The sequence below is a fragment of the Schistocerca cancellata genome, chromosome 9 (assembly GCF_023864275.1).
Source record: "Schistocerca cancellata isolate TAMUIC-IGC-003103 chromosome 9, iqSchCanc2.1, whole genome shotgun sequence".
NCBI lineage: Eukaryota > Metazoa > Arthropoda > Insecta > Orthoptera > Acrididae > Schistocerca > Schistocerca cancellata.
The window spans coordinates 206869601-206895091 of NC_064634.1; the positions used below are offsets into that span (position 1 = coordinate 206869601).

The 25491-nt window shown below is 45.0% G+C and overlaps 1 protein-coding gene across 1 annotated transcript in view; it reads left to right on the forward strand.

Moving 5' to 3' along the window:
* The window catches only part of LOC126101041 (transient receptor potential channel pyrexia-like), a 272305-nt gene that overhangs the window by 95202 nt on the left and 151612 nt on the right, over positions 1-25491 (forward strand). The window contains exons 4-5 of the mRNA XM_049911705.1: positions 6650-6837; positions 21893-22156. Coding sequence (XP_049767662.1) covers positions 6650-6837; positions 21893-22156 — 452 coding nt within the window. The remainder of the gene's footprint in view (positions 1-6649; positions 6838-21892; positions 22157-25491) is intronic.

Below are 25491 nucleotides of genomic sequence, written 5' to 3' on the forward strand. Positions count from 1 at the left end.
GGTTGTAGGCGAAAGAATAGAAGAGTTCGTTATGGGATGGTATATAGCCTAGGAATTGCGAATGACAGAGAAGAACGACTAACCGATTTCTGTAATAATGGTAGTAAGAATCAATTGAAGAGCAAATATACTTGAAAAAGACACGGAGATACGGGAAGATTCCCGCTGGAATACATCATGGTCAGACAGTCATTTGTAAATCTGACTCGATTCTGTAATCGTTGAAATAACCTGGACCCTGTCAGTCCATGAAATTTCATTTACTCCCCTTCTGAATTCTTCACTTTTTTTGTGAGATGGTTTAGTTGGGTTTGCGTCCCTAGCAGTAACAGTGAGTTACCTTTGCCTCTATGGTTGGAGTCAGGAGCGATGACAGTCGAGTTTATGGTTGTTCTTCGCACCTACTTCACGGACTCAGCGACAACCAATAAGGGTTTAGTAATGTTCTGAGGCATCTGCTATGAATGTCCTAGCCAGTGGGAACATTAAACGTGATTGTAGTGAGTTATCTAGTGAATTTATAATCCACATATTACGAGTTGTCGTCACTGGAGGTGACAAATTCTACATAAGTAAGCGAGAGACACAATTCGCAGGATACATTCTTTCTTTAAGCGCAAAGCACATGTATGTGTGTACCGCAGCTGTCGCCTGGAACCGGCAACAATGTAATCCCCGTCTGGGGCTCGGCCTGCGCTACACGCCATCCTTCGTGGATCGGACTATAGTAAGAAAGAAACGTCTAAAACCAGGAAAAATAGTCTAACGTTAAAGTCTGAGGTCTAATTAAAATGTTATTAAAATGTGATGTTGTTATATCAAATTCACGTGACAGGCCTTGTGTGATGGCGGCTATGCTAACAACTCCCCATCGCAACGCCTTTAGATTTAGTGGTGAGATGGCCCAGAGGATATTCCGTCAAGAACTGTATACAGATGAAGCATAAAAACAGGAAGAGGCTGTAGTGAACTGTCGAAAAAGAAGAGAAAAGAAGGTGAACGATAGAAACCCAAGATGTGCAACATCGAGCGAACGTGAATAGCGATAGTGTCGTGGCTGCGTGGTGGTCATGGTGTTGGACTGTAAGGCTGGAGGACCGTGCTCGAATCTCCCTCCTGCCCAATTTTTTTGCATAAAATTATGAACTGTCCGTCAGGTCATTGACGTATCTGTTCGCTGTATTCAAATTTGTGTCTGTGTCGTGGTGTAACGTCCGTTTGCAACAACGAAGTGTGAGGAAGAGGCCTACAAACGTACGTACCTCCTGTTTATTCTACACAAGTAGCATATTAGATTAGAAGGAAGGTAAGCGTTGGCCGTAATTTTGATGATTTATTGGCAGCAAAATCGATTTTCGATCACATAATGATCATCTTCATTGCTGGATGTTAAAAATTTCACATAGCGATCAGTGAATAAGAAACAAAAGACCACAAATACACCTGAGTATAAACCAGCTGTTGGCAAGAACATACCTTTAGCGTACAAATTAAAGCTGGTAGGCACTGTTGTCTAGTTATTAGCGCTAACAGACGCTATGAAACGATCACAATAACTGAAGCCGCTGTTTACATTCACCTATACAGCAGACCTCGGTGTGACAGGGGCTTGGAACGCCCTTTATGTGACGTGTGTCACGTGAAGAATTAACATTACTTTATTTGGCAAGAGATTACCACAAAATACCAAATGTGCACTTGCAAATTATTAACTGAATATTTAAAATTGTACATTTTCAAAACAACTTAAAAAACTTTGAAAAATAAAAATCCACAGGTAATATTATAAGGTGTCATATTACAGGACTTGTAAAAAAGAAAAATTTACAAATAACATGACATCAAATATAACATAATTTGGTGTAGCACAGTAACAGCTATCTGGCGTGGGAAGTCAGAGATACAAAGTTCTTAATTTATGTAAAATATTACTCTGAAACCAAGAAGTCAGATACATAAATAGTGGTAATTGTACAATATATGTCATGATTTAACAGGTCAAAACGTCATGTTTTTGTGTGTTATAAAAATTTTTTTAGGGTGCAGGCTAACAATTTTTTATTGTATTGAACAACATCATGATACACATATCGCACTCGTCCCCTTGGGACATATTAAAACATTATAACAAATTTGAGGCTTAATTACAAAAATCATCGTAATTATGAAAATCATAATGATTTAAAAGCACATTGTGGATGCAGATATCGTGTAGCGTACTCATGAGTAAGAACTACGGTTACAAATTGCAAAAAATTAGTGATACGTTGGCTAGAGACAGAAGTGTACGAAATACGCTAGCCTAGTAGAAACCTCCACTACCACGCCTATTATTTACAGAAAAAATTTCCTCATATGATACAAACAGAACTTGGGTATAAGGAAACAGTGTTCTCATTAAAGTATAAAGGCTTGGTCCCAAAAGAATATATCACACTATGGTTATACACTTTTGCACAAGCACTGGGTCAGAACCCATCACACATACGTTTACAGTTGATACAACACAATTGGAAACTGTCAAGCAAACGGTTTTGGATACTCATATGAAGGAGATAATTTTATTAAATGTCTTATAGCAGCAGTGGGACCTCTTATAACATAAAGGATGATTATGAAAATACCCATATATCCAAAGTTGGCCATAACAATTAATCTAAAATGCAAGGTGTGGATAAGTAGTAATATATATCGTACATCCAGAAAGAACGTCATAACTTAGGAAAGGTAACAGTACAAATTATTCCCAAAATATACATCGTATTGTAGACAAATTAGAACCAGATTACACAGATTTTTCCGCAATTACTTACTAAAGCAATTAAAACGTAGTGACAACCTAGCAACATGAAATAATCACATGAAAGTGATGACGATTTCAATTTCCTGTATACAGGAAAAACGTATAAATTATTATAACCGAACGCTCAATGCGTAGTGTACATGGATTTTGTTAAGGGTATGTTACGACTGTCAGTTATGTAACCTGACCACCAGTTGACAGAGTTTATTACAAAACTGGTGCTAAAAGTCTCTGTCAACTGTCAACTGTCAACTGGTGTCAGGCACACAATGTGTTTTATGACATATTGACCTGTTAAATCGTGACATGTATTGTACAATGACCAGTATTTATGTATTTGACTTCTTGGTTTCAACGTAATATTTTACGTAAATTAAGAACTTTGTACCTCTGACTTCCCACGCCAGATGGCTGTTACTGTGCTACAACAAATTATGTTATATTTGATGTCATGTTATTTGTATATTTTTCTTTTTTCCAAGTCCTGTAATATGACACCTTATAATTTTACCTGTTGATTTTTATTCGTGCATATTTTTTAAGTTGTTTTGAAAATAACACGCCAGTGTATGTTGGCAAGATGTGCATTTCCGCCGGCCGGTGAGGCCGAGCGGTTCTAGGCGCTTCAGTCTGAAACTGCGCGACCGCTACGACCGCAGGTTCGAATCCTGCTTCGGGCATGGATGTGTGTGACGTCCGTTTTTTCCCTTTATTGCTATTTAACACCTTACATAAGGTGGGCTGGCAGCAGCACAGTACGCTGCTCTTCAGCGACAGGTCTTACAAAAGAAAAACAATGGAGACACAGAATATACAGAACATAGTGGGCGACAAAAAACAGTAGACACAGTAACGAAAAACACGAAGCCGTTCACACGCGAAGACAACCAAAGAAACTGTTAGCACTGAACACGGACACTGATGATGGAGACGACACGTGAACGATGGAGCGTGGGCGGCGAAAAACACTGAGGCACAAACACGACGACACACACACGAAACCGATGGCGATGATCTTTGGCGCGCGAATGTCCACTTAATGTGTGCGAGTCCGGGGACCTGCCAAGAGGGGAAGACGGTGGAGGGGGATGGAGAGGGGAGAGCAGAGATGCCCTGAGGGGGAGATGGGGGAGGAATGAAGGTATGGGGGGTAGGGGAAGCCCTGGGGGAGGAGGGGGGAGGAAGGGAAAGAAGGGAGAGAGAAGGGAGAGAGGGTGCCCTGAGGAAAATAAAATAAAAACACAGGAACTGGGAGGGAAGGATCAATGTTGATAGGAGGGGTAGATGGAGGGGAGGAGGGCATCCTCAGGGAGGGGGAGCTGGCGGAAGCCACCTTGGGAGAGGGTAAGGAGAGTGGAGAGATGGAGATCAGGTGGGATGTGGAAATACAGGCGTGGCAGCAGGCGAGGGTGGGAGAGACAAGCGGGTGAGGAGGATCGAGTTTACAGAATGTGTAGACGATCTGTATCCGTTCTTAGGAAAAGGAGTAGGTGGGGAAACGGAATAAGGTCGTACAGGATCCGTGTGGGGGAGGGGAGATGGATGCGATAGGCGAGGCGAAGAACATGGCGTTCAAGGATTTGAAGGGATTTGTAAAAGGTAGGAGGAGCGGAGATCCAGGCAGGGTGGGCATAGGAGAAGATAGGGCGGATGAGGGATTTATAGGTGTGGAGGATGGTGGAGGGGTCCAGACCCCATGTACGGCCAGAAAGGAGCTTGTGGAGACGGAGTCACGGAGTCGGGAGCGTGCCTTGGCTTGGATTATCTGGAGATGGGGGCTCCAGGAGAGGCGACGGTCAAGGGTGACGCCAAGGTACTTAAGGGTGGGGATGAGGGCGATAGGACAGCCATAGATGGTGACATAGAAGTCGAGGAGGCGGAAGGAAGGGGTGGTTTTGCCTACAATGATCGCCTGTGTGATGTCCTTAGGTTAGTTAGGTTTAAGTAGATCTAAGTTCTAGGGGACTGATGACCTCAGATGTTAAGTCCCATAGTCCTCAGAGCCATGTGCATTTCCCCCTTCCATTTTGCTATGCGTTTTTAATGTTCAATTTTAAGTTTGAAATATTCAGTTAATGATTTGCAAGTGCACATTTAGTATTTTGTGGTAATCTCTTGCCAAATAAAGTAATGTTAAGTCTTCACGTGACACATGTCACATAGAGGGCGTTCTGAGACACTGTCACACCTAGGTCTGTTGTATAGGTGAATGTAAACAGTGACTTCAGTTATCATGATCGTTTCATAGCGTCTGTTAGTGCTAATAACTAGACACCAGTGTCTACGAGCTTTAATTTGTAAGGTAAAGGTATGTCCTTGCCAACAGTTGGCTTATACTAATGTGTATTTGTGGTCTTTTGCTTCTTATTCACTGATCGCTATGTGAAATGTTTACCCCTCCCAGATGATGGGCTTCGCCCTGACATCTATCCTTCCTACCAAATCTAACGCCATCTTCCTGCCTCCTCCTCAGGGCTCTCTCTCCTCCCCCTCCCCCTTTCTTCACCTGAGTGGCTTCCCCCTCCTACTCCCCCCTCTCTTGTGCTCCCATTCAGTGTCTCTGCACTCCCTCCTGCCATGTCTTCTCTCTTCATCTCCTGCCCCACCAGTCTCCTGCTTCTTCGTGTACCTGCTGCTGCCCCTACTCTCTTCATCCCGCTGCCTTCCCTGCTGCCCCTTGCTCTCCCCTCCTGCCCCTTGCTCTCCCCTCTTTTTCCATCTTCTCCGACCTCTCCCTCGGCAGGTCCCACCTGAATACTGTGGCTGACTTTTAACCTGTGCATGTGCATTCAATGTCTCCTTTTTTTAAGAATCGCCAACTGTGTTTTTTAACTTTATGGTGACTTTTTTAATTGTCCCGCCATGAACGTCTCCCTGTCAGTGTATTTTTACCTCCATTACCCCCCTTACTTAGTTTTATGTTCCCCTTTTTTTTTCGACGTATGTATGTAGCATTTTATTCTTGTCTTAGTTGCCATGTCACTTGGGTGAAGAGCGGCGGATTGTGCTGCTGACAGCCCTCCCCTGCCCATATGGGGCAGGGGAATGAAATCACAATAAAGAAAAAATGAAATTTTTAACTTCCAGCACTGAATATGATCATTATGTGATCTAAAATGGATTTTGCTGTCAATAAATCATCAAAATTACGCCCAACGCTGACCTTCCTTCTAATTTTACTTATTATATGGTCGTTGTGCACACAGCACTCTATGGAGTCGCCAATCAACAAGTAGCATATGTGTTATGACTCTTGCTTTCCGTTTTGGAACTTCTGACTCTTGAATTACTTTCTTGTAACATAGTTCACATCCGAGTATTTGCTTTTTAATTTCTGCGAGAGGTCTATGCGATATCTCGCTTACTCACACTTTTCATCACATTAACTTGCGACAGTAATATACTCGTATTCTTACCGCATAACTCATATTTTATCACCAACGTATAGTATGACAATTGCCAAGACTACAGAGGGAGAACACAAACGTCAGTGACCGAACGGAAAGTTAATAATTTTGTGAAAAAAATGAGGCACCAAGGAGATTTGTACACGCGTCTCCCGCTTTGAAGTCCGACACCATGACCACACAACCACGACGCCGTGATTCCTACAATTCGCTCGATGTTGCACACCTTGAGATTGTATCATTCACTGTTTCTACTTTGCTTCTTTTTTTTCACAGTGCAGTATTCCTTCTCCCTGTTTTCATGCTTGATCTGTGTTCAGTTTTTGGCGGGCTGTCGAGTGGGCCCTCTTACCACTAATCTGAGGAGGGTGCGATGGGGAGTTTCCCTTGTAAGTCCTAAGGTGTGTTAGCTGGCAGCGTGTGCTTGGCCTGTGTGCAGACAGTCGACACGCGTACCCGCCGGACGTGACGGTGTCTCGCCAGATGAGCGGCGACTTCTTCGAGGGTGCCGACGAGCTGCTGAAGGCGCTGGGGGCCGGCGACGCGGCCGCCGTGGGCGCCATCTTGGACAGCCACCCGCACCTCGCCACGGCGCGCATGGGGCCCGTCCGCATCACTGCGCTGCAGGTCAGTCAACATCTGCAGTGTTCTGCGAACCACTCCTCCTCTCACGAAGACCGCGTCATATGGTCACCGCGGGGTGAACGACGGAAAAAAAAGGTCCAACTGACAAACAAAGCACGCATTCTGCCTTCATTACGCGTTGTTTAAGTGGCAAACCAAAGGTGAGATTGGACTATGTGAGCAGTCTTAGTTTAATTTTTAATACGTTTCTTTCGAAGGAATCTCAAATGTCTTTGAAAAAGTTCATAATTAAAAAGAAAGTATTTCTTGAGTAACAATTTGTGAGGATTCTTATGTAGATTTGTTAAAAGACAGTGACAGGAATAATGAACTAGAGACTTTATTTGGGTATTTCAGACTAATTGGATTAGTCAGTTTTCTAACTTGCGTGCAGCAGGATTGTAGGCCACTGACTGATAAAATTTTAACAGACAGTGTTCAGGCTGAAAGATTTAATGTGCACCCACTTCTTAATAAACTATCTGATTGTGATGAACAGTTAATGGAAATAAGCAAATAAGGCAGCTTACAGTCCGGAGACTGGTTCATAGAAACCAGTGAGGTTTATTAATGAGAACAGGATTCAACGTTTTAATAGTAAGTTAAGAGGTGGTATGGAGTGAGGTATACATAGAAACAGATGTTAATGCCAAATTCAATTTCATCCTTATTAAATTTGTGTAGATCTTTGAAAGTTGCTTTCCTAAAAAGTTATCCAGGAGATCCAACGAAAAATTGGCCAGGTGCGAACAGGGTGTCTGAATTATTTATGCAGGGTGATTCTTTTCTATGGAGTACAAGCCCTAGAGATTGATCGATGAAAGGATACGGAACGCCGGCCAGTGTGGCCGAGCGGTTCTGGGCGCTTCAGTCTGGAACCGCGTGACCGCTACGGTCGCAGGTTCGTATCCTGCCTCAGGCATGGATGTGTCTGATGTCCTTAGGTTACTTAGGTTTAAATTGTTCTAAGTTCTAGGGGCCTGATGAGCTCAGATGTTGAGTCCCATAGTGCTCAGAGCCATTTCAACCATTTTGGATACAGAACAAAAATGGTCTAACGTCCGGAAATGCGTGGTTTCCGTGCTAGAGACCATTTACTCAGTCATACTTTGTTACCGAGACTGCAGTTTATTACGTGTTGTACCATGCAGCGAAAGTTACCATATGTGTTGAAAATGGTTTCCACGTGCCTCAACGCATGCATGCACGGGTCATACTTTGTTCTTTCTCACACGTGTAAAAGGCAGCATGAATACGCTGCTCCATTGTCTCCATATTTGAAATGTGCTCTGCATACGCGGTAGTTTTGAGATGGACCCATAACCAGAAATCGCACCGGTTGAGATCCAGTGAACGAGCAGGCCATGCATCGTCCGACCCATTGACCAGGGAAGACACGATTGAGATCCGTCCCGACGTTAACGGCCAAGTGGGCTGAAGCACCATCATGTAGCAGCCACATAACCCTTCGAATCATGAATGGCACTTCTTCCAGTAGGGGAGACAAAGTCACCCACAAGAAATGCAGATAGTTTCGGCCTGTTAGGCGATGTGGGAGAACGACTGGTCCCAAAATACGGTCGCCAATTATGCTGGCTCAAAAATTCCGGCTGCGCCGATGGTGGTGATTCGCTGTCACCATACCATAGGTGTTCTGCGTACTATCCCCGGGATGACTATTATGAAAGTTGAAAATACCACTACGTGTAAAGGTGGCCTCGTCTGTGAATAGGATGGATGACATAACAAATTATTACAGGATTATCTGGCCCAAAGCAATGCAGAGATTAACATAACTATGAATTGTTGACATTGATTAATATAAATCTAGTACGTGAATACCTCCGCAAGGACTGGATAATCCGGTGAATGGGACAGTGATTGGCTGTGTCTGCCAGAAGAATAAATAAACTACGCATGCAACTAACATTTCCATTCGATTCGAAATGAACCTGCAGACGCTCATGAAAATATTGGATTTCGAAATGCGGCTTGCTCTAACTGTGTGCCATTAAACGCACTTGAATTTTTGCACACTGCTCGCAGACTGCTCGCCAATACCGTGATCTCTCGCCTTCCTCAGTTCTCAGATGTGTGACGTGAAGTGGTCCCCCTTTTGTCAAGTGTTCTCTTCTGTCTTTCAAATCCAAGTGTCCTCTGTGTCTTGCACTGAAGTCTCCTCAGCTGCACCTTCAACAAAAGTGTCTCTCTATCAAGAAATGAATTCGTTCTACTTCCTGGAAGACTGCACAGTTCTAGTGCACCAACAGTCATGCAAAGTACTAGCCAATGATATATTTGTTAGCATGTCAACAATCTCCCACCCACGTAAATGTTTTACAACATTAATCAGTCATTACACCCTGGGATTGCAGTTCTTACCAATTCACAGTTTCTCTTCCAACCTTCAGTCACTTTCATATTTCAGCATTGCATTTACCTCCACATACACACTGCTCGAAAACTGGCGTCTTGAGTTCCCCTACCCTATTGGTTTAAGCTAGTCAGTCTAGAGGGTCTTACAATCTTTTTGGACAGAGGTCTCCCACCTCACACAAAGTTGCGACAGAGAGTTGGCTAAAATAGAAAAGAATCCCTGTTCACAAAGCAGGCCAGCTGCTTCTCAAGGCACACCAAGATGTTTATCGATCAATCAAATGGTTCAAATTGCTCTGAGCACTATGGGACTTAACATCTGAGGTCATCAGTCCCCTAGAACTTAGAACTACTTAAACCTAACTAACCTAAGGACATCACACACAGCCATGCCTGACGCAGGATTCGACCCTGCGGCCGTAGCGGTCGGGCAGTTCCAGACTGAACCACCTAGAACCGCTCTGCCGCACCGGCCGGCTATCGATCACTGATTGCCCCTCACATAGCATTAGAGAAGGCTAATTTGAACGCCATTTTTTCGAGGCTTGTTTGGCTAGGATACCCATGTTTATAAAAACTACTACTCCCTCCCGAGTGCAGTTTTTCATCACACAACGTTAACTATTGCACCATGCCATACAGTGTGCAAAGCATTACGCGAAAACAGTATGAGGCCCTGACAATAATTGTGGTGGTGCTGATTCTAGCGGTCGGTGTGGCTTGTGCTGTCTTCCAGAAAGGCATCCCGCTGCCAACAGGAGGACGTTTTATAACACTGGGTCACTGACCTGGCCCATCTGGCCCAGTTGATCATGCATTCAAACCTCCACCAGTAAGAGGAGGAATTAATATAGAGACAAACAGCTAACTTTGGTAGTCACTCATTTCACTCATTAAAATTGTTAACTATTTTACGAACTGACAGGAATTAAGCTCAGATAGTAATTATTATAAATCACATTGTGATTAGAACATGAGATCCGCCAGTATGGCGGTAGACTGCTTTGTATCAGTGCACAACATGAACATGCGTCACATAAGTAATTACGCAGCATAGCGCATGTACACTATGTTACCAAAAGTGTCCGGACACCTGGCTGAAAATGACTTATAAGTTCGTGGTGCCGTCCATCGATAATGCTGGAATTCAGTATGGTGTTGGCCCACTGTTAGCTTTGATGACAGCTCCCACTCTCACAGGCATACGTTCAATCAGGTGATGGAAGGTTTTTTGGGGAATGGCAGCTCATTCTTCTACATCTACATCTACTTCTACATCTACATCTACATTTATACTCCGCAAGCCACCCAACGGTGTGTGGCGGAGGGCACTTTACGTGCCACTGTCATTACCTCCCTTTCCTGTTCCAGTCGCGTATGGTTCGCGGGAAGAACGACTGTCTGAAAGCCTCTGTGCGCGCTCTAATCTCTCTAATTTTACATTCGTGATCTGCTCGGGAGGTATAAGTAGGGGGAAGCAATATACTGTATTCGATACCTCATCCAGAAATGCACCCTCTCGAAACCTGGCGAGCAAGCTACACCGCGATGCAGAGCGCCTCTCTTGCAGAGTCTGCCACTTGAGTTTGTTAAACATCTCCGTAACGCTATCACGGTTACCAAATAACCCTGTGACGAAACGCGCCGCTCTTCTTTGGATCTTCTCTATCTCCTCCGTCAACCCGATCTGGTACGGATCACACTGATGAGCAATACTCAAGTATAGGTCAAACGAGTGTTTTGTAAGCCACCTTCTTTGTTGATGGACTACATTTTCTAAGGACTCTCCCAATGAATCTCAACCTGGTACCCGCCTTACCAACAATTATGGAGTGCTGCACTGATGAGAGGTATCGATGTCGGTCGGTGGGGACTGGAACTAAGTTGGCGTTCCAAAACATTCCAAAGGTGTTCTATAGGATTCAGGTCAGGACTCTGTGTAGGCCAGTCCACTACAGGGATGTTATTGTGGTGTAATCGCTCCGCCACAGGCCGTGCATTACGAACAGGTGCTCGATCTTGTTGAAAGATGCAATCGTCATCCCTGAATCACTCTTCAACAGTGGGAAGCAGGAAGGTGCTTAAAACATCAATGTAGAGCACGTAAAACGACAAGGGGTGCAAGCCCCCTCCATGGAAAACACCACCATGCCATAACACCACCGCCTCCGAATTTTACTTTTGGCACTACATACGCTGACAGATGACATTCACCGGGCATTCACCATTCCCACACCCCGCCATCGGAACGCCACATCGTGTACCGTGATTTGTCACTCCACACAACGTTTTTCCACTATTCAATCGTCCAATGTTTACGTTCCTTACGCCAAGCGAGGTGCGGTTTGGCATTTACTGGTGCGATTTGTGGCTTATGAGCAACCGCTCGACCATGAAATCCAAGTTTTCCCACCTCCCACCTAACTGTCATAGTACTTGCAGTGGATCCTGAAGCAGTTTGGAACTTCTGTGTGATGATCTCGATAGATGTCCGCCTATTACACATTACTACCCTCTTCAACTGTCGGCGGTCTCTGTCAGTCAACAGACGATGTCGGTATGTACGGTTTTGTGCTGTAAGTGTCCCTTCACGTTTCCACTTCACTGTCACATCGGAAATGGACCTAGGGATGTTTAGGAGTGTGGAAATCTCGCGTACAGACGTATGGCACAAGTGACGCCGAATCACCTGACCACGTTCTAAGTCCGTGAGTTTCGCAGAGCGCCCCATTCTGCTCTCTCACGAGTGTCTAATGACTACTGAGGTCGCTGATATGGAGTACCTGGCAGTATGTGGCAGCAAAATGCACCTAATATGAAAAACGTGTGTTTTTGATGGCGTCCGGATACTTTTGATCACGTAGTGTAAATTATCCCATTTCGTAATCTCACGAAATAAAGTTTGTCTGTTATTGGCAGTCTCTCTAAATCTCATTTTTTTCTGTTCATACATAGTTTGAACTACGAGTATACGATCTCCATCCATAGACCCATGAAACCATTATTGTCTATTCAGTTGAACATAACGGTTCGCTGTTATTCTACGTTAACCATTGTCCTCCTGTCCTCCATATAAACCAAGTTCACACGTTTTGCTCGTTTGCAAACTGAAGGTGTAGCTATGGGCAGCCCACTGTCCCCTGTGGTTGCCAACATGTTTATGGAGAGTTTTGAGGAGAGGGCATTGGAGACAACCACATTTAAACCCACACGCTTCTTTAGGTATGTAGATGACACCTTCGTGATCTGGCCACATGGGATGGACAGGCTCAATGAGTTTCTTGAACATCTTAACTCATGCCACCCTAATATCAAGTTCACCATGGAACTGGAGAAGAATGGCCAGCTGCCATTTCTGGATGTACTAGTCCAGAGGAAAGCAGATGGATCAATTGGCCACAGTGTGTACCGAAAACCAACACACACTGATTTATATCTGCAGGCCAGCAGATGTCACCACCCTGCACAGAAGAATGGGGTTCTGAAGACTTTGATCCACAGAGCTCGTGCCCTGTCAGACCAAGAGAATCTACCCATAGAGATAGAACGTCTAAAAACAGTTTTCTCCAAGAATGGATACACGGACAGACAAATTGAGAGGGCACTCCAACCAGCCACTATACTACAGGTTCCTGAAGAAGACCAAGATGAAGCAAAGAAGGTGGCATATCTGCCATATGCTGGCTCTATTTCTGCCAGAATCAGTAGGATCCTCCGTAAACACAATATCAAGTGTGTTTTCTGTCCATCCAACAAGATCGGGGGACTGCTGGGGAGTGTCAAAGACGACCTGAGGTTACGAAAACCAGGGATTTACAGTATACCTTGTCAATGTGGCATGTCCTACATTGGCCAGACGACAAGAACTGTGGAGATCAGGTGCAAAGAACGTCAGAGGCACACTAGATTAAGAGTGGTGATTAAGTCAGCCATTGCTGAACACTGTATAGAACTAGATCATGCCATGAAGTATGAGGATACCAAGATTCTAGCACAAACACCCAGATTCTGGGACAGTCTTATAAGAGAATCGATAGAAATTAAAATGGCTGACGATCTTATGAACCGTGACACAGGGCAACAGCTAAGCAGAGCCTGGGATCCGGCTCTGGAATTGTTAAAGGAGCAACGGGGCCAGCTGCAACACTACACTAACAGAAGAACCAGAGACATGGAGATTGAAAACGAGACCCTGACGGACTGCCAGGCGCACCAGACCGAAGAGGGAACACCCAGAAGTGGGACTGGTGAGCGTGGACCGCAGGGGGGACATCCAGAGCCGCAGCAGACGAAAAACGGAGCGGCAACGCTCCAACAGGTCGTGGTGAGCGGTCGCGGACCGCAGGGGGAACGCTTGGTACCCCAGACCGTAGATGACACCCCCAGGAACGGGTTTGGTGGGCGCGGACCGCAGAGGGAACACCTAGAACCGCAGCGGACGGAAAACGGAGTAGCAACGCTCCAGCAGGTCGCAGGGAATGGGCGCGGACCACAGAGGAAGCGCCTGCAGCCGTTGGTGGAGGGGGAAGGCCATAGGCATAAATACTGGACCAGGTCCACTCGAGGAGCAGTCTCAGGTCGCACCTGATGAAGATCACGAGCTACGTGACCGAAATATCGTGCAAGTACGACGCTGATATCCGGCAGAACACTCGACAACCCAAGATGTCATTAGATCGCCGGGAAAGCCTGAAGAGTTACAACAGTATCTTTGTCACCAGCAACGTAAAATTTCTCTTTTAGCGCTCTGCAGATTTGGAACGTTATGTGTAAGCAGTACAGAATGATATCTTTTAAACTTACAATGGATTTTATAGACGTGCAAGAAGCAGTGTTAAGAATAAGAATTCAATGTTTCGAATGAACGTAGATTAAAACTTTGAAGTGATAAATGCAAAGTCATTTCTTTTGTTTGGGACAAGTGTGAAAAATCAGTTGTGACCTTTTTTTGTATGGGAAAACAAGGGTAGCCAGTGCAAATTTTTAGGTTTTCCGATTACCTGACATAGTTAGTCTTGTGCCAGGTGATATGTAATCGTAAATTTTTAAGTCTTCTTAAACGAAAACTTTATTTGCCAAGATCGAATTGTTTGTTCAGTGATGACTACATTCAGAAAATTCGAATTGCCATTTTCAAATCACATTAGTACAACCTGTAGCGTCTGCAACGACCACTACAGGTAACCCTTTGTCTTAATGAATTATGACAAAGTTTGTACCTGTAATGGTCATCGTAGACGCTACAGGTTGTACTAAAGTGATCTGAAAATGGCATTTCAAATTTGCCGAAACTAGGCATGGCTGTACAAACAATTGCGATTTTGGCAAACCAAATGTTTGTATAAGAAGACTTAAACATCTATTTTTAGGTTTTGTACTGCACTTTATCTTGTTGCTGAGTATCTGTTTCAATCAATTACGTTAAAATGGCACTGCGAAATTGGTTCCCAGTAGGTCAAAGCCTACGTCTCCTGAAAAAAAATTCGGCACCATATCATACAGCAAACTAATGATTCATTACACTCTGAGATAATTTTAGGGATGACTTTTGTTACAGATAATATCTATTTATTCTGTGTTCTTGCTCCCACAGATGTTCAGTGGTCACAGGCCCCGCAGTCCATGAGCTGCTTCCACAAACTGCCTCCATTCCTCTTTTTGTGCTTGATTCCTCCAGGTGTCTTCAGTCCACAGGGCTGCCAGGCCCTTGACCAAGTCGTCCACCCAGCACTGCTTTGATCGTCCTATGGGGCGTCTCGTGTTCAGTTATCCCTCAGGTGCCTTCTTCACCCACCTTTCTTCTGGGGTATGGACTACAAAATGGCTCTGAGCACTATGGGACTTAACATCTGAAGTCGTCAGTCCCCTAGAACTTAGAACTACTTAAACCGAACTAACCTAAGGACATCACACATATCCATGCCTGAGGCAGGATTCGAACTTGCGACTGTAGCAGTCTTGCGGTTCCAGACTGAAGCACCTAGAACCGTATGACCACCGTGGCCGGCCTGTATGGACTACATAGCCTGCCCATAGGATTCTTTTTTTCTTCAGCTTCTGTAGAATTGTCCACTCATGCATGAAGCGGTATATGTCCTCAGTCTTCCTTCTTCAAAATTCTCCTTTATCTAAGACAGGTCCCCATATCCTCCACATTACTCATCTTTCAAATGTTAAGTTTCCCTTTTTCTTGTTTAATCATGCTCAAGGTTTCTAAACCACACATGATTGCTGGACATATCACTGTGTTATACAGGGTGATGCAGCGCTATGCCTCACATACCAGCGATAAAAAAATGTCTCTCTCAAAATATCGTCCAGCGAGCACATCTAGCAGAAAAAGGACGTTAAACAGTAGCAATCTGGCAACACTGTAACCACATGTGTAGTAAATATCTGTGTCAATAAGTAGCATTTGTACTGTGCAGTTGGTGTAGAGGATAGGATTTTGGGTTAGGGTTAGTGTGCAAGAGGTCGAGGATTCGATCCTGGGTTCAAGCATATGTTTTTTATTTGGTAAATGTAGTCCGAGGAGTACGGTACCTGGCTGGCATCTTAATCGTCAACAGCGGTTGCAGCTGGTCCTCTGGAAAACACTTCCCTTACAAACGACAGTCGTAGAAATGGAAGATTAGTCAGCTTTCCATGTCGTGGGCTCTAATTTATTGGCAACACTTCCTCTGCTAGAAGCGAAACCTGTTTTCTTTGTACTCTCCTCTAATGGTCACATAGATTAGAACCAACTATTATTCTTACGTAATTCAGGTTCATTACATTTTGTTAGGGCCTTATGTTACCAGTAGGACTAGCAACGTGCTTTGTGAATAATGTCCAAACTCAGTTACTATTTTTTTGTATTATCACCATGGTCCCATTAATTGTTTCAACTGTCTGTTTCTTATTTGCCTAACCATGTATTTGTTGTGTTCAGCGTTACAAACTGTTGTAAATTTAGGATACATGTGACATAAGAAACGGTTTATATTACAGTATGAAATGTCAGAATGAAATTAGCAAATACAAAAAAAAAAAATGCACCCCAACCCAAGTTTGAACCCTCGACCTCCTGCATGCTAACCCAAAACTCTATCCACTGTGACAACCGTACAGCACATTTAAGATTGGCTGTCAGAGGTAGTTAGCATATGTGTTGTTACAGTGTTGTCAGATTGCCACTAACTAATGTCCTTTTTCTGAGGGATGTACTCACCAGACAAAATTTTGTGAGAGACATTTTTTTTATCGCTGGCATGTGAGGAGTCGCGCTGTGAAGCCCTAGAGCGTGAATTTCGCTTCACCCTGTATATTCTCATCTTAGTATTCGCTGATACAGATTTTGAGCTAAGCTTCATTCCCACTGCTAGTCGCTACTTGGAGTCCATTTCTATGCCTTGTTTGCTACTAAAGGGAGATCTCAAACATTTTAAGTGGTGAACTCTCTTGAGCCTAATGCCATCTATCTAAAGACTTTAGTGCTGCTCTGGTCTTCATCCTAATTGCATGAATTCCGTTGTGTCTTGATTAACATTATCCCAACCTTCTGTGCTAGGTGTCCATTTCTTGTACATTTCCTTCAACTCATAGTTTGATTCACCTAGCAGTTCTGTATTATCTGCATATGTGCAACAATTACAACTACCACCCATCTGTACTACAGCCCATTCCTGTTACCTGCTTTCTCTTAATACTTTCTCTAAGATGATATTGAACAGACCACATGAGAGAGCATCCTCCTGTCTGGGACCTTTCTCAGTCTTGACGGATTCAGAAGTGACTCCTTGGAAATGCATTGCTGTGCTTGACCCATCCATACAGGTTTGTACCAGTCTCACTGACTTCTCAGGATTCTGAAGTCACTGTGTGAATAGAATAGGCTATTCTTGTGGATGAAGTAAGTAAGCACATTGAAAATCCACTTACAGACTTTAGATATCTTTATCATATTTTCAGTGGTTTTCAAGCAATTGTTTTAGGGTGAAAATGTGATCTATTGTCGATCGATTTGGTCTAAAGCCAGCTTGGTATTCCTATATATTGTTCTCTGTGAATGGCTGTAATTTTCTGAAGATAATGTTAGACACTTCCTTGTAGATTACATTCAGCAAGCAAACTGATGCGTTTTGCTTCTCTGCTTATATATTGGGCATATTATAGCCAATTTACATTCTTCTGCCAATGTCTCATTCTTCTGTATCAACTTGACCAGCTTATGTAGCTGTAACTGTAAGCTCTTACCTCCTTCAGTGATTAATTCTCCTGTTATTCTGTTCTCCCCTGAGCCTTGTTGTTTCTGACTCTTTTGATTGCCATCTTCATATCTTCTTTAGTCACTTCCCATTCTTTTTCATTTTTCCTTCTCTCCTTGGTGTGTGCCGGTAGCATCCCATCTGGGGCTGGGGGATTCAAGAGTTTTGAGGAGCATTCCCTCCAATTTTCTGCAAACCTTTCCTTGCTGTTTTTATCTGTAATCCAAATCCAGAGTTCTGGTTTTTGATCCACTGTAAAAATTGTCTTGAGTTCTTGTGGTGGCTTCCTGCTCAGCTTGTCCTAAGGATCTAGTTACATATATCCTCCTCAGGATTTGATTCGTCTCCTTTCTGATATTGTGAAAATGTTTTCTTTTCTGGTCATTCTCCCTGTCAGGCAGTCAGTTCTCCCATATCTTCCTTCTCCTTTCTGCAGCCTTCTGGCATGTCTTGTTGAATCATTGTTTCTTCTCCATTCTCTTCTTTTTCCCAAGGTATCCTCCGCTATACGTTGTACTGTGGACTTTATTTCTTACCAATTGGGAAATTAAAATATCCTGGTGCACAAAACGTCGGAGTGGAAGTCACCTTTGCATGATGTATTAATGCCAAGTAACGAAGCTCAGTGCAACTTGACCATGTAGTACAGAGGGTAACTGAAAGAAATACCCAATGAGATGAATATAAATGTTACTTTTATTCAGGTAATTATACTGAAGTCACCATGATTCATCATGGTCCCCTAGGGAGAGCAAAAGGCTCAATAGGGCGTGTAAATGTCATGGAGAGGAATGCATGCTCTGAAGTATACTTCCACGCTGACTACAAGTTTGATCAGGAATTTGTTAAAGGGTTCTTTTGATAGGATTTTCCATTCTTCCACTAGCGCTGTTGACTACTCCTGGCTTGTCGTTGGTGCATCTGGACTTGCTGAAACACGACTCCACAACATAATTCACACATGATCAATGGGAGTTAAATCAGAGGAAAGGGGAGCCCACTCTATTCGCCGAATATCCACTTGTTCCAAGCGCTGCTGCACCTGCACAGTTCTTTTCAGTCACACATTATCATCCCCAAAAATGATGTCATGGCCAAATGCACCATGAAAGGACACAAGATTTGGAGGTCAATTTGTCCATTCGACATTATATGATGTCCCACATACAACACTTGGACCCCAAAACGATTATGTCTCGCAGTGCTGGATGCAGATCATGTCTGACAGGAAGAGATGGGAGCACATAATGCACCTAGAAACATTGTGGAGCGTGACCGATTTGGTAGTCAAGGAGTTTTTGTGATGGGAGGCGTCATTTTGCATGGGTATACTGACCTCTAAATCTTTGAACAAGTACACTCACTGTCCAATGTTATTGTGGCACTGTATGACTTCCCCATATGCGTCTTTTCAGGGGTGCATTCAGCTCTGAACTCATTCTTATGGACTGAGCGGGGTGGTGCAGTGGTTAGACACTGGACTCGCATTCAGGAGGACGACGGTTCAATCCCGTGTCCAGTCATCCTGATTTAGGTTTTCCGTGATTTCCCTAAATCACTCCAGGGATGGTTCCTCTGAAAGGGCACAGGCGACTTCCTTCCCCATCCATCCCTAATCCAATGAGACCGATGACCTCACTGTCAGGTTTCCATCCCCAAACAACCCAACTCATTCTTATGGATGAAAGTATGCTACTGCCTCCAACTGAACAGATGGAGCACCTCATGGACTGATATTCGGTGAATAGAACGGCCTGCCCGTTCCCCCTACTAAAGTCCCATCGAGCATGAGTGGGATGCATTGCATAATATCCACATGCACCAACGGCCTCCAGCAGCTGTTAACCGTGATGGTGGAGGAAGGGACACCTTAGCACAGGAACTCATTAGCAACCTCGTGGACAGCATGGGGGCAGATTGCAGAGCTTGCACTACCATCTGTGGTACTATACACCCTATTAAGAACTGTGTCATGCCTTATGCAATGTCCAGTGGACCATCACGAATTATGGTGACTTCTGTGCAATTGTTCTCTTGAACAAAAGTGTAATTTTTGGTTGTCTCACTTCATGTTTCTTCCAGCTACCTTCTGTACTATACTGTAGCAGTTCTTTGTATGTACAATCCAAGTTTCATCGAGTTATGTTGCCTGGCGGTGATGCATAAAGTGAAAGTTACTTCCATTCTCAAGTTTAGCAGACCAGTGTATTATGATTAGCGGCAGTAATAGTAATAGTACTGCTAGTATTAACACAGTTAGTTATCTGTTGTTATTCACAGCGTCGTTACATACAGGGTGGATAAAAACGGTGTCACGAAATTTTAATTCTGGGTAGCTGATGCCGGTAGGAACCAAAATTACTAATGTTGTGTAGGTCGACAAAGCACAATTTTTGAATTATGGAAACTTAGCGCCACACGCCCTGATTGACCGTGGGATTGCCCTGTTGTCAGATGCCCTGAACAAAGCATGACCGCGAATGATTTTCCTGCCAGAGATTGCCATGCATACAAGGCAGCCCGCATGCTCAGTAGCTGCGCGCCAGCCTCCAACTCTGGGGACGAATCCGCTGGGGTCCCGACACATCCATTGTAGTTTCATGATGAGACGTACCAGGAACAAGCCCATCAACAGCTGTTAGTTTGTGTACAGAAAGTCTTTTACAAATTGTGTACGCCCTGAAAAGGGCCTTTTTGGTAGCTAGCACATTATTTGCTTAAGGCATGTGCTCAAAATGGTGACACTCTGATGTGACACAAGCTTGGGAACGTCGAATGGTGTTTTGCCGAAATCGTTCAAAGATTCCTGGCATTGCCCTGATGTGATTGGCAGCATGCTGAGTGCGATCCATTAATTCCTCTTTGTTTCTAGGTGGTTCAAATCTGGGTGGGTGAACTATAACGTTGAAGAGTCCCCACAGGAAAAAGCCTGGTGGCATGAGTTCTGGTGATCGCGGGACCATATCCTGTGAGCACATCTGCCAATTACCCAGCTGTCAAAGAGTTCATTTAAATATCTGCGCACGGTATGAATGTTATGTGCGGGCGCCCCATCGTACTGCAAGCACATGCGTAGCCGTATGTCCAGGGCAACATCTTCCAGCAGGCTGGGTAGAGTTTCTTGCAAAAGTTAAGGTAATTTGCCCTGGTAAGTCGAGGAGGTAGACGGACCGGCCCAATCAGATGGTCGCCCTCAATGTCTGCCCAAATGTTGAGCGAAAATCCTTCCTGGTGTCCGTGGACGTATGTGACGTGAGAATTTCCCGTTGTGCAGTAATGAATGATTAGAGTGTTCTAAAGGCCATCCCAATGGAAGGTGCACTCGCCAGTAAACAACACAATGATGGGGAAGTCGGGATCTCGTGTAACATGTCGCAGAAACCACCGGCAAAACCCTAGCCTGGGTTCATAGTCCTCTGCAGGATTTAGATCTTGGACAAGGTGGAAACTAAATGGATGCGGGCTGTCATCCCTCAAAACTTGCCAGACTAACTGATGAGTAACCGCCATGTTGTGTCCAACCGCTCGAGTACTTGTCATAGGTATTTCGTTGAAGCACTCGAGAACGTCTCTTCAAATGCAGTATCCCATCATGTTCGAGGTCTTCCAGCATCACCACGATATCCCCCTAACGAGCCTGTTTCGCCAAGTTGCCAGTGAATTACTGTAAACGTTTGCGGGTGTGGGTGGCGTCTTGCTGGTAAACCTTCTCATACAACCGACGAGCTTCATGCGCATTACCGTCTGCTAGTCCGTAAACAAAAATCATATCTTATTGTTCTTCAAACCAATATTATGCCACCAGGCTTACCATATGACTAAATCGCAGGTGACGTGTGTGTGCTCTGAAGCGAAGCTTACGTGTGAATGCCTCTGATGTGAGGTGGAGACAAACAGCAAGACCTATTCGACACGGGTGCGTATCACTTTGGGGCAGTGACGGGGCGAGGGTCATTTGTATGTGTGAACCGACAACCATAGCGCGGCTCGTCAACCGAGGAACGACAACAGGACAACCCCACGGCCAATCGGAGGGCTTGGCGCCAAGTTACTGTAGTTTAAAAATGGAGCGCTATCGACCTACGCAACATTAGTAATTTTGGTTCCTACTGGCATCAGCTACCCAAGGTTAAAATTTCGTGTCACAGTTTTTCTCCACCCTGTATATTCAAATCATTTTTAATTCTATTAATACCATTTTGTTACTAATCATACTAAAATTATTTTCATTTCTTAAGTAACTAACACACTGCACATGTAACACGCAGTTTCAGAGTAAGAATGTGCGTAGAGGCCCTAATCTGACTAGGTCAAATAAGGTGAATAAATAAAAAAATTAAATTCTATCTCTACAGGAAGCAATCGATCAGATATCGATCGAGTGCTTGCTGCCAGTGTTGTAGTGAACTGAGCAGAGCGCTGTGTGACGGCGGCAGGTGGCGGCGTCGCTGCCGGATGCGGGTGAGTCCCTGGCTGTGACGCAGGCGGTGCTGCGGCGCTGCCCTCTGGTGTCCGGGGAGGACCGCCTGGGACGCGGCGCGCTCTATCACGCGGCAGCGCGTGGCCACCTGGAGGTGGTGCGGCTGCTGCTGACGGCGGGCGCCAGCCCCAACGCCGCCGCCGGCATGCACGGCTCCACCACCGACCTGCTCGACGGCATCTCCACCCTCGACACCAACATGCAACTCGTCAACGAGAAGGTCTCTATCTACTGCCTACTGCCGTTTACGCTTGCAAACATACAACTACAGTGTGAAAAACAATGAAAGGGTCAATTTTTATAAACTCAATAATTTTCTCCCACTGCGACACAGAAGTGTGAAATTTAGCTCAGATGTATGTGTGTTCGTAGATTTCCCTGGCGAATGAGATGCTTGAAGGTCTCTTGGATATGCAGCCAAGTTGACTGGTCGTTGTAGAATGAATTTTCGATGGCGTAACGTGCCATCATCATCAGGTTACTCCTGTTGACTGACGTCCTAGGCCAGCGGGTGGTGTGGTATATATTACTGTCGCCTCACCCCTCCACTGACTCTGCGTATGGACTGAGGGATGTGCAGGCCATGGTGATGGGGGTAGCTTGCGCTGATGGGCGTCAGTAAGCATGCCGCCTTCGGCGGGTGTGGTGCCCCGTTTCTGGCTCCTCCAGAACTTTTATTGCTGGATTCCACGCTTGTCCTTGTTAATAAGGTTCTCGTGCAGCCAGATTTCAATTGCTTCCTTGTATACACAGTCCCAAAAGCGGGATGTGTTGTGCAGGACTTCTGTGTTCTCGTATTTCATACGATGATTTGTCTCGAGGCATTGTTCTGCGATTGCAGATTTTGTAGGCTGTTGGAGTTCGGTGTGCCGTTTGTGTTCAGTACACCTTTCTTCGATCGTGAGAATGGTTTGCCCAACATATGCTTTCCCACACTCCTACGGTATGAAATAAACTCCAGATTTACGGAGTCCTAAATCGTCCTTCACCGTCCCTACAACGGACTTGATCTTTGGCGGCGGGCGGTAGACGCATTTGATGTTATTACGTCCTTGAATCCTGCCTATTTTTCCAGATACGTTGCCCGCATATGGTATGTAGGCTGTCGCTTTCGGTGGATCATCATCAGGTGTCGGCTGTGGCGTAGTCTTCTGCCTGAAGGCGCGTCGAATTTGGTGGTCACTATAGCCGTTCTTCTGGAACAAATCCTTGATTTGGTCTAGTTCTGGTTTTAAGCTTTCTTCGTCGGTGATCACACGAGCTCTGTGAACCAATGTATAGAGTACTGCTTCCCTTTGTGACAGGTGATGACAGCTGGAAGCGTGAAGGTACAGATCCGTGTGGGTTGTCTTCCGGTAGACGTTGTGTCCCAGTGTTCCATCAGGCTTTTCCCATACCAGAATATCCAAGAATGGTAGCTGCTCGTTTTTCTCCACCTCCCTGGTGAACTGAATTTGGGGGTGGATGGAAGTCAGACTTCTAAGAACAGTTGGAGCTCCTCTTCCCCGTGAGGCCAAATGACGAATGTGTCGTCAACATATCTGTAGAAGACTGTTGGTTTTAGTGGTGCTGATTCTAATGCTTTCTCCTCAAATTCTTCCATGTACATGTTGGCCACCACAAGTGACAGAGGGCTACCCATAGGTACGCCATCTGTCTGTTTGTAGTAATGTCCATCAAAAAGAAAATATGCTGACATGAGCACGAAGTTATAAACTTCTGTGAATGTGGGCCCAAATTTCATCTCAATAAGATCCAGCGAATCCTTGAGTGGAACTCTCGTGAAAAGTGATACAACATCGAAACTGGCCATAAAATCTGAGCAGGCCAGTTTGAGTTTCCCCATACGTTCCACAAACTGAGCCGAGTTTTTGATGTGGTGCTCACATTTGCCTACCAATCGACTCAATACTGCGGTCAAGTGTTTGGCAGGCTCATATGTTGGCGCTCCTGTTGTGCTCACTATCGGTCTCAGAGGAGAGCCCATCTTGTGTACCTTTGGAAGTCCATAGAGTCTTGGTGGTGCAGTAGCACGTGGCCGAAGTTTCTTCGCTGTCTTGTCTCTAAAGGTACTTCAAAGAAGTTCAATCGTCTTGCGCTATATCAGACTGCTTGGATCCGTCGTCATCTTCCTGTAAGCAGGGTCGTCCAAATCTTGTATATTTTCTCTTTGTATTCAGCCGCCGTCAGTAGAACGGTTATGTCCCCCTTATCCGCTGGGAGGACGACAATGTCTGTATTGTCAGGTAGAGAACGCAGCGCGGCCGTTTCCCGTCTGGAGATGTTGTGTTTCGGCGGCGCGGCCCTGGCGAGTATGTGGCACGTTTCCCATCGTAACTCCCATTTCTGTGACAGGGATTGCTGCTGGTGTTGGAGCAAAGTTTAAGCCTTTTTGTAGGACGGACAACGCAGCGTTGTTGACGGTTTTCCCTGTAAGATTCGTAACTGTGCGTTTAGTCTCCTGTTTGGGCTGTTGGTGCACTGAACACAAACGGCACACCGATCTCCAACAGCCTACAAAATCTGCAATCGCAGAACATTGCCTCGAGACAAATCATCGTATGAAATACGAGAACACAGAAGTCCTGCACACACATCCCGCTTTTGGGACTGTGCGTACAAGGAAGCAATTGAAATCTGGCTGCACGAGAACCTTATTAACAAGGACAAGCGTGGAATCCAGCAATAAAAGTTCTGCAGGAGCACTGGGAACTGGGCACCACACCGAAGGCGGCATGTGTACTGACGTCGATCAGTCATCTCGTCAGCGCAAGCTACCCCCACCACCGCGGCCTGTACATCCCTCGGCCCATATGCAGAGTCAGTGGAGGGGAGAGGCGACAGGTATATATACCACACCACCCGCCGGCCTAGGACGTCTGTCAACAGGAGTAACCTGATGATGATGGCACGTTAAGCCGTCAAAAATTCGTTCTACAACGACCAGCCAACCCGGCTGCATGCCCGAGAGACCTTCAAGTAGCTCAGATGTACTTACAAATGTCCTCTGCATTGTTGCAAAAATTTGGCGAAGTCATTCTCTGGCTCAGCGACGCTTCAAACAGCAATGGGGCGACGCAAGCGAGAAAGAGGTCAGAGCTCAGGAGTTCTCTTGAGCTGTAAGGTAAGTTAATGATGTCAGGTCATCACCAAGTTTCACCACAATTCTGCCCAAGGCCACTGTGGGGAAATCCTCTCGACGCTAGCACCTGCTGACTGCATGCAAAATGGGAGGATTGTCAAAAGGATTGCCTATCCCGCCGCAGGTGTGTATCGATGTATGGGTGTCTCTGTACAGAGACATCTGTAAAGTGAACAAGAACGATGGCACTGAGGGTGTTGCCAAACTAGGAGATCTTGAAGGAACTCTTTACCGTTTTATTCATACAAGTATCAATGTGGCACCCTGCCTGATCATGTCATAGGAGGGTACAAAACAGCAGAAAAGAAAAAAAAAGACGTTAACATTCTTTGCTGCTTCTGATCATGTTCAAATTTCGTCCAAAGATTTTGAACGATTCCCAGTCATTCCCCCAGTACACAAGTGCAAAAATT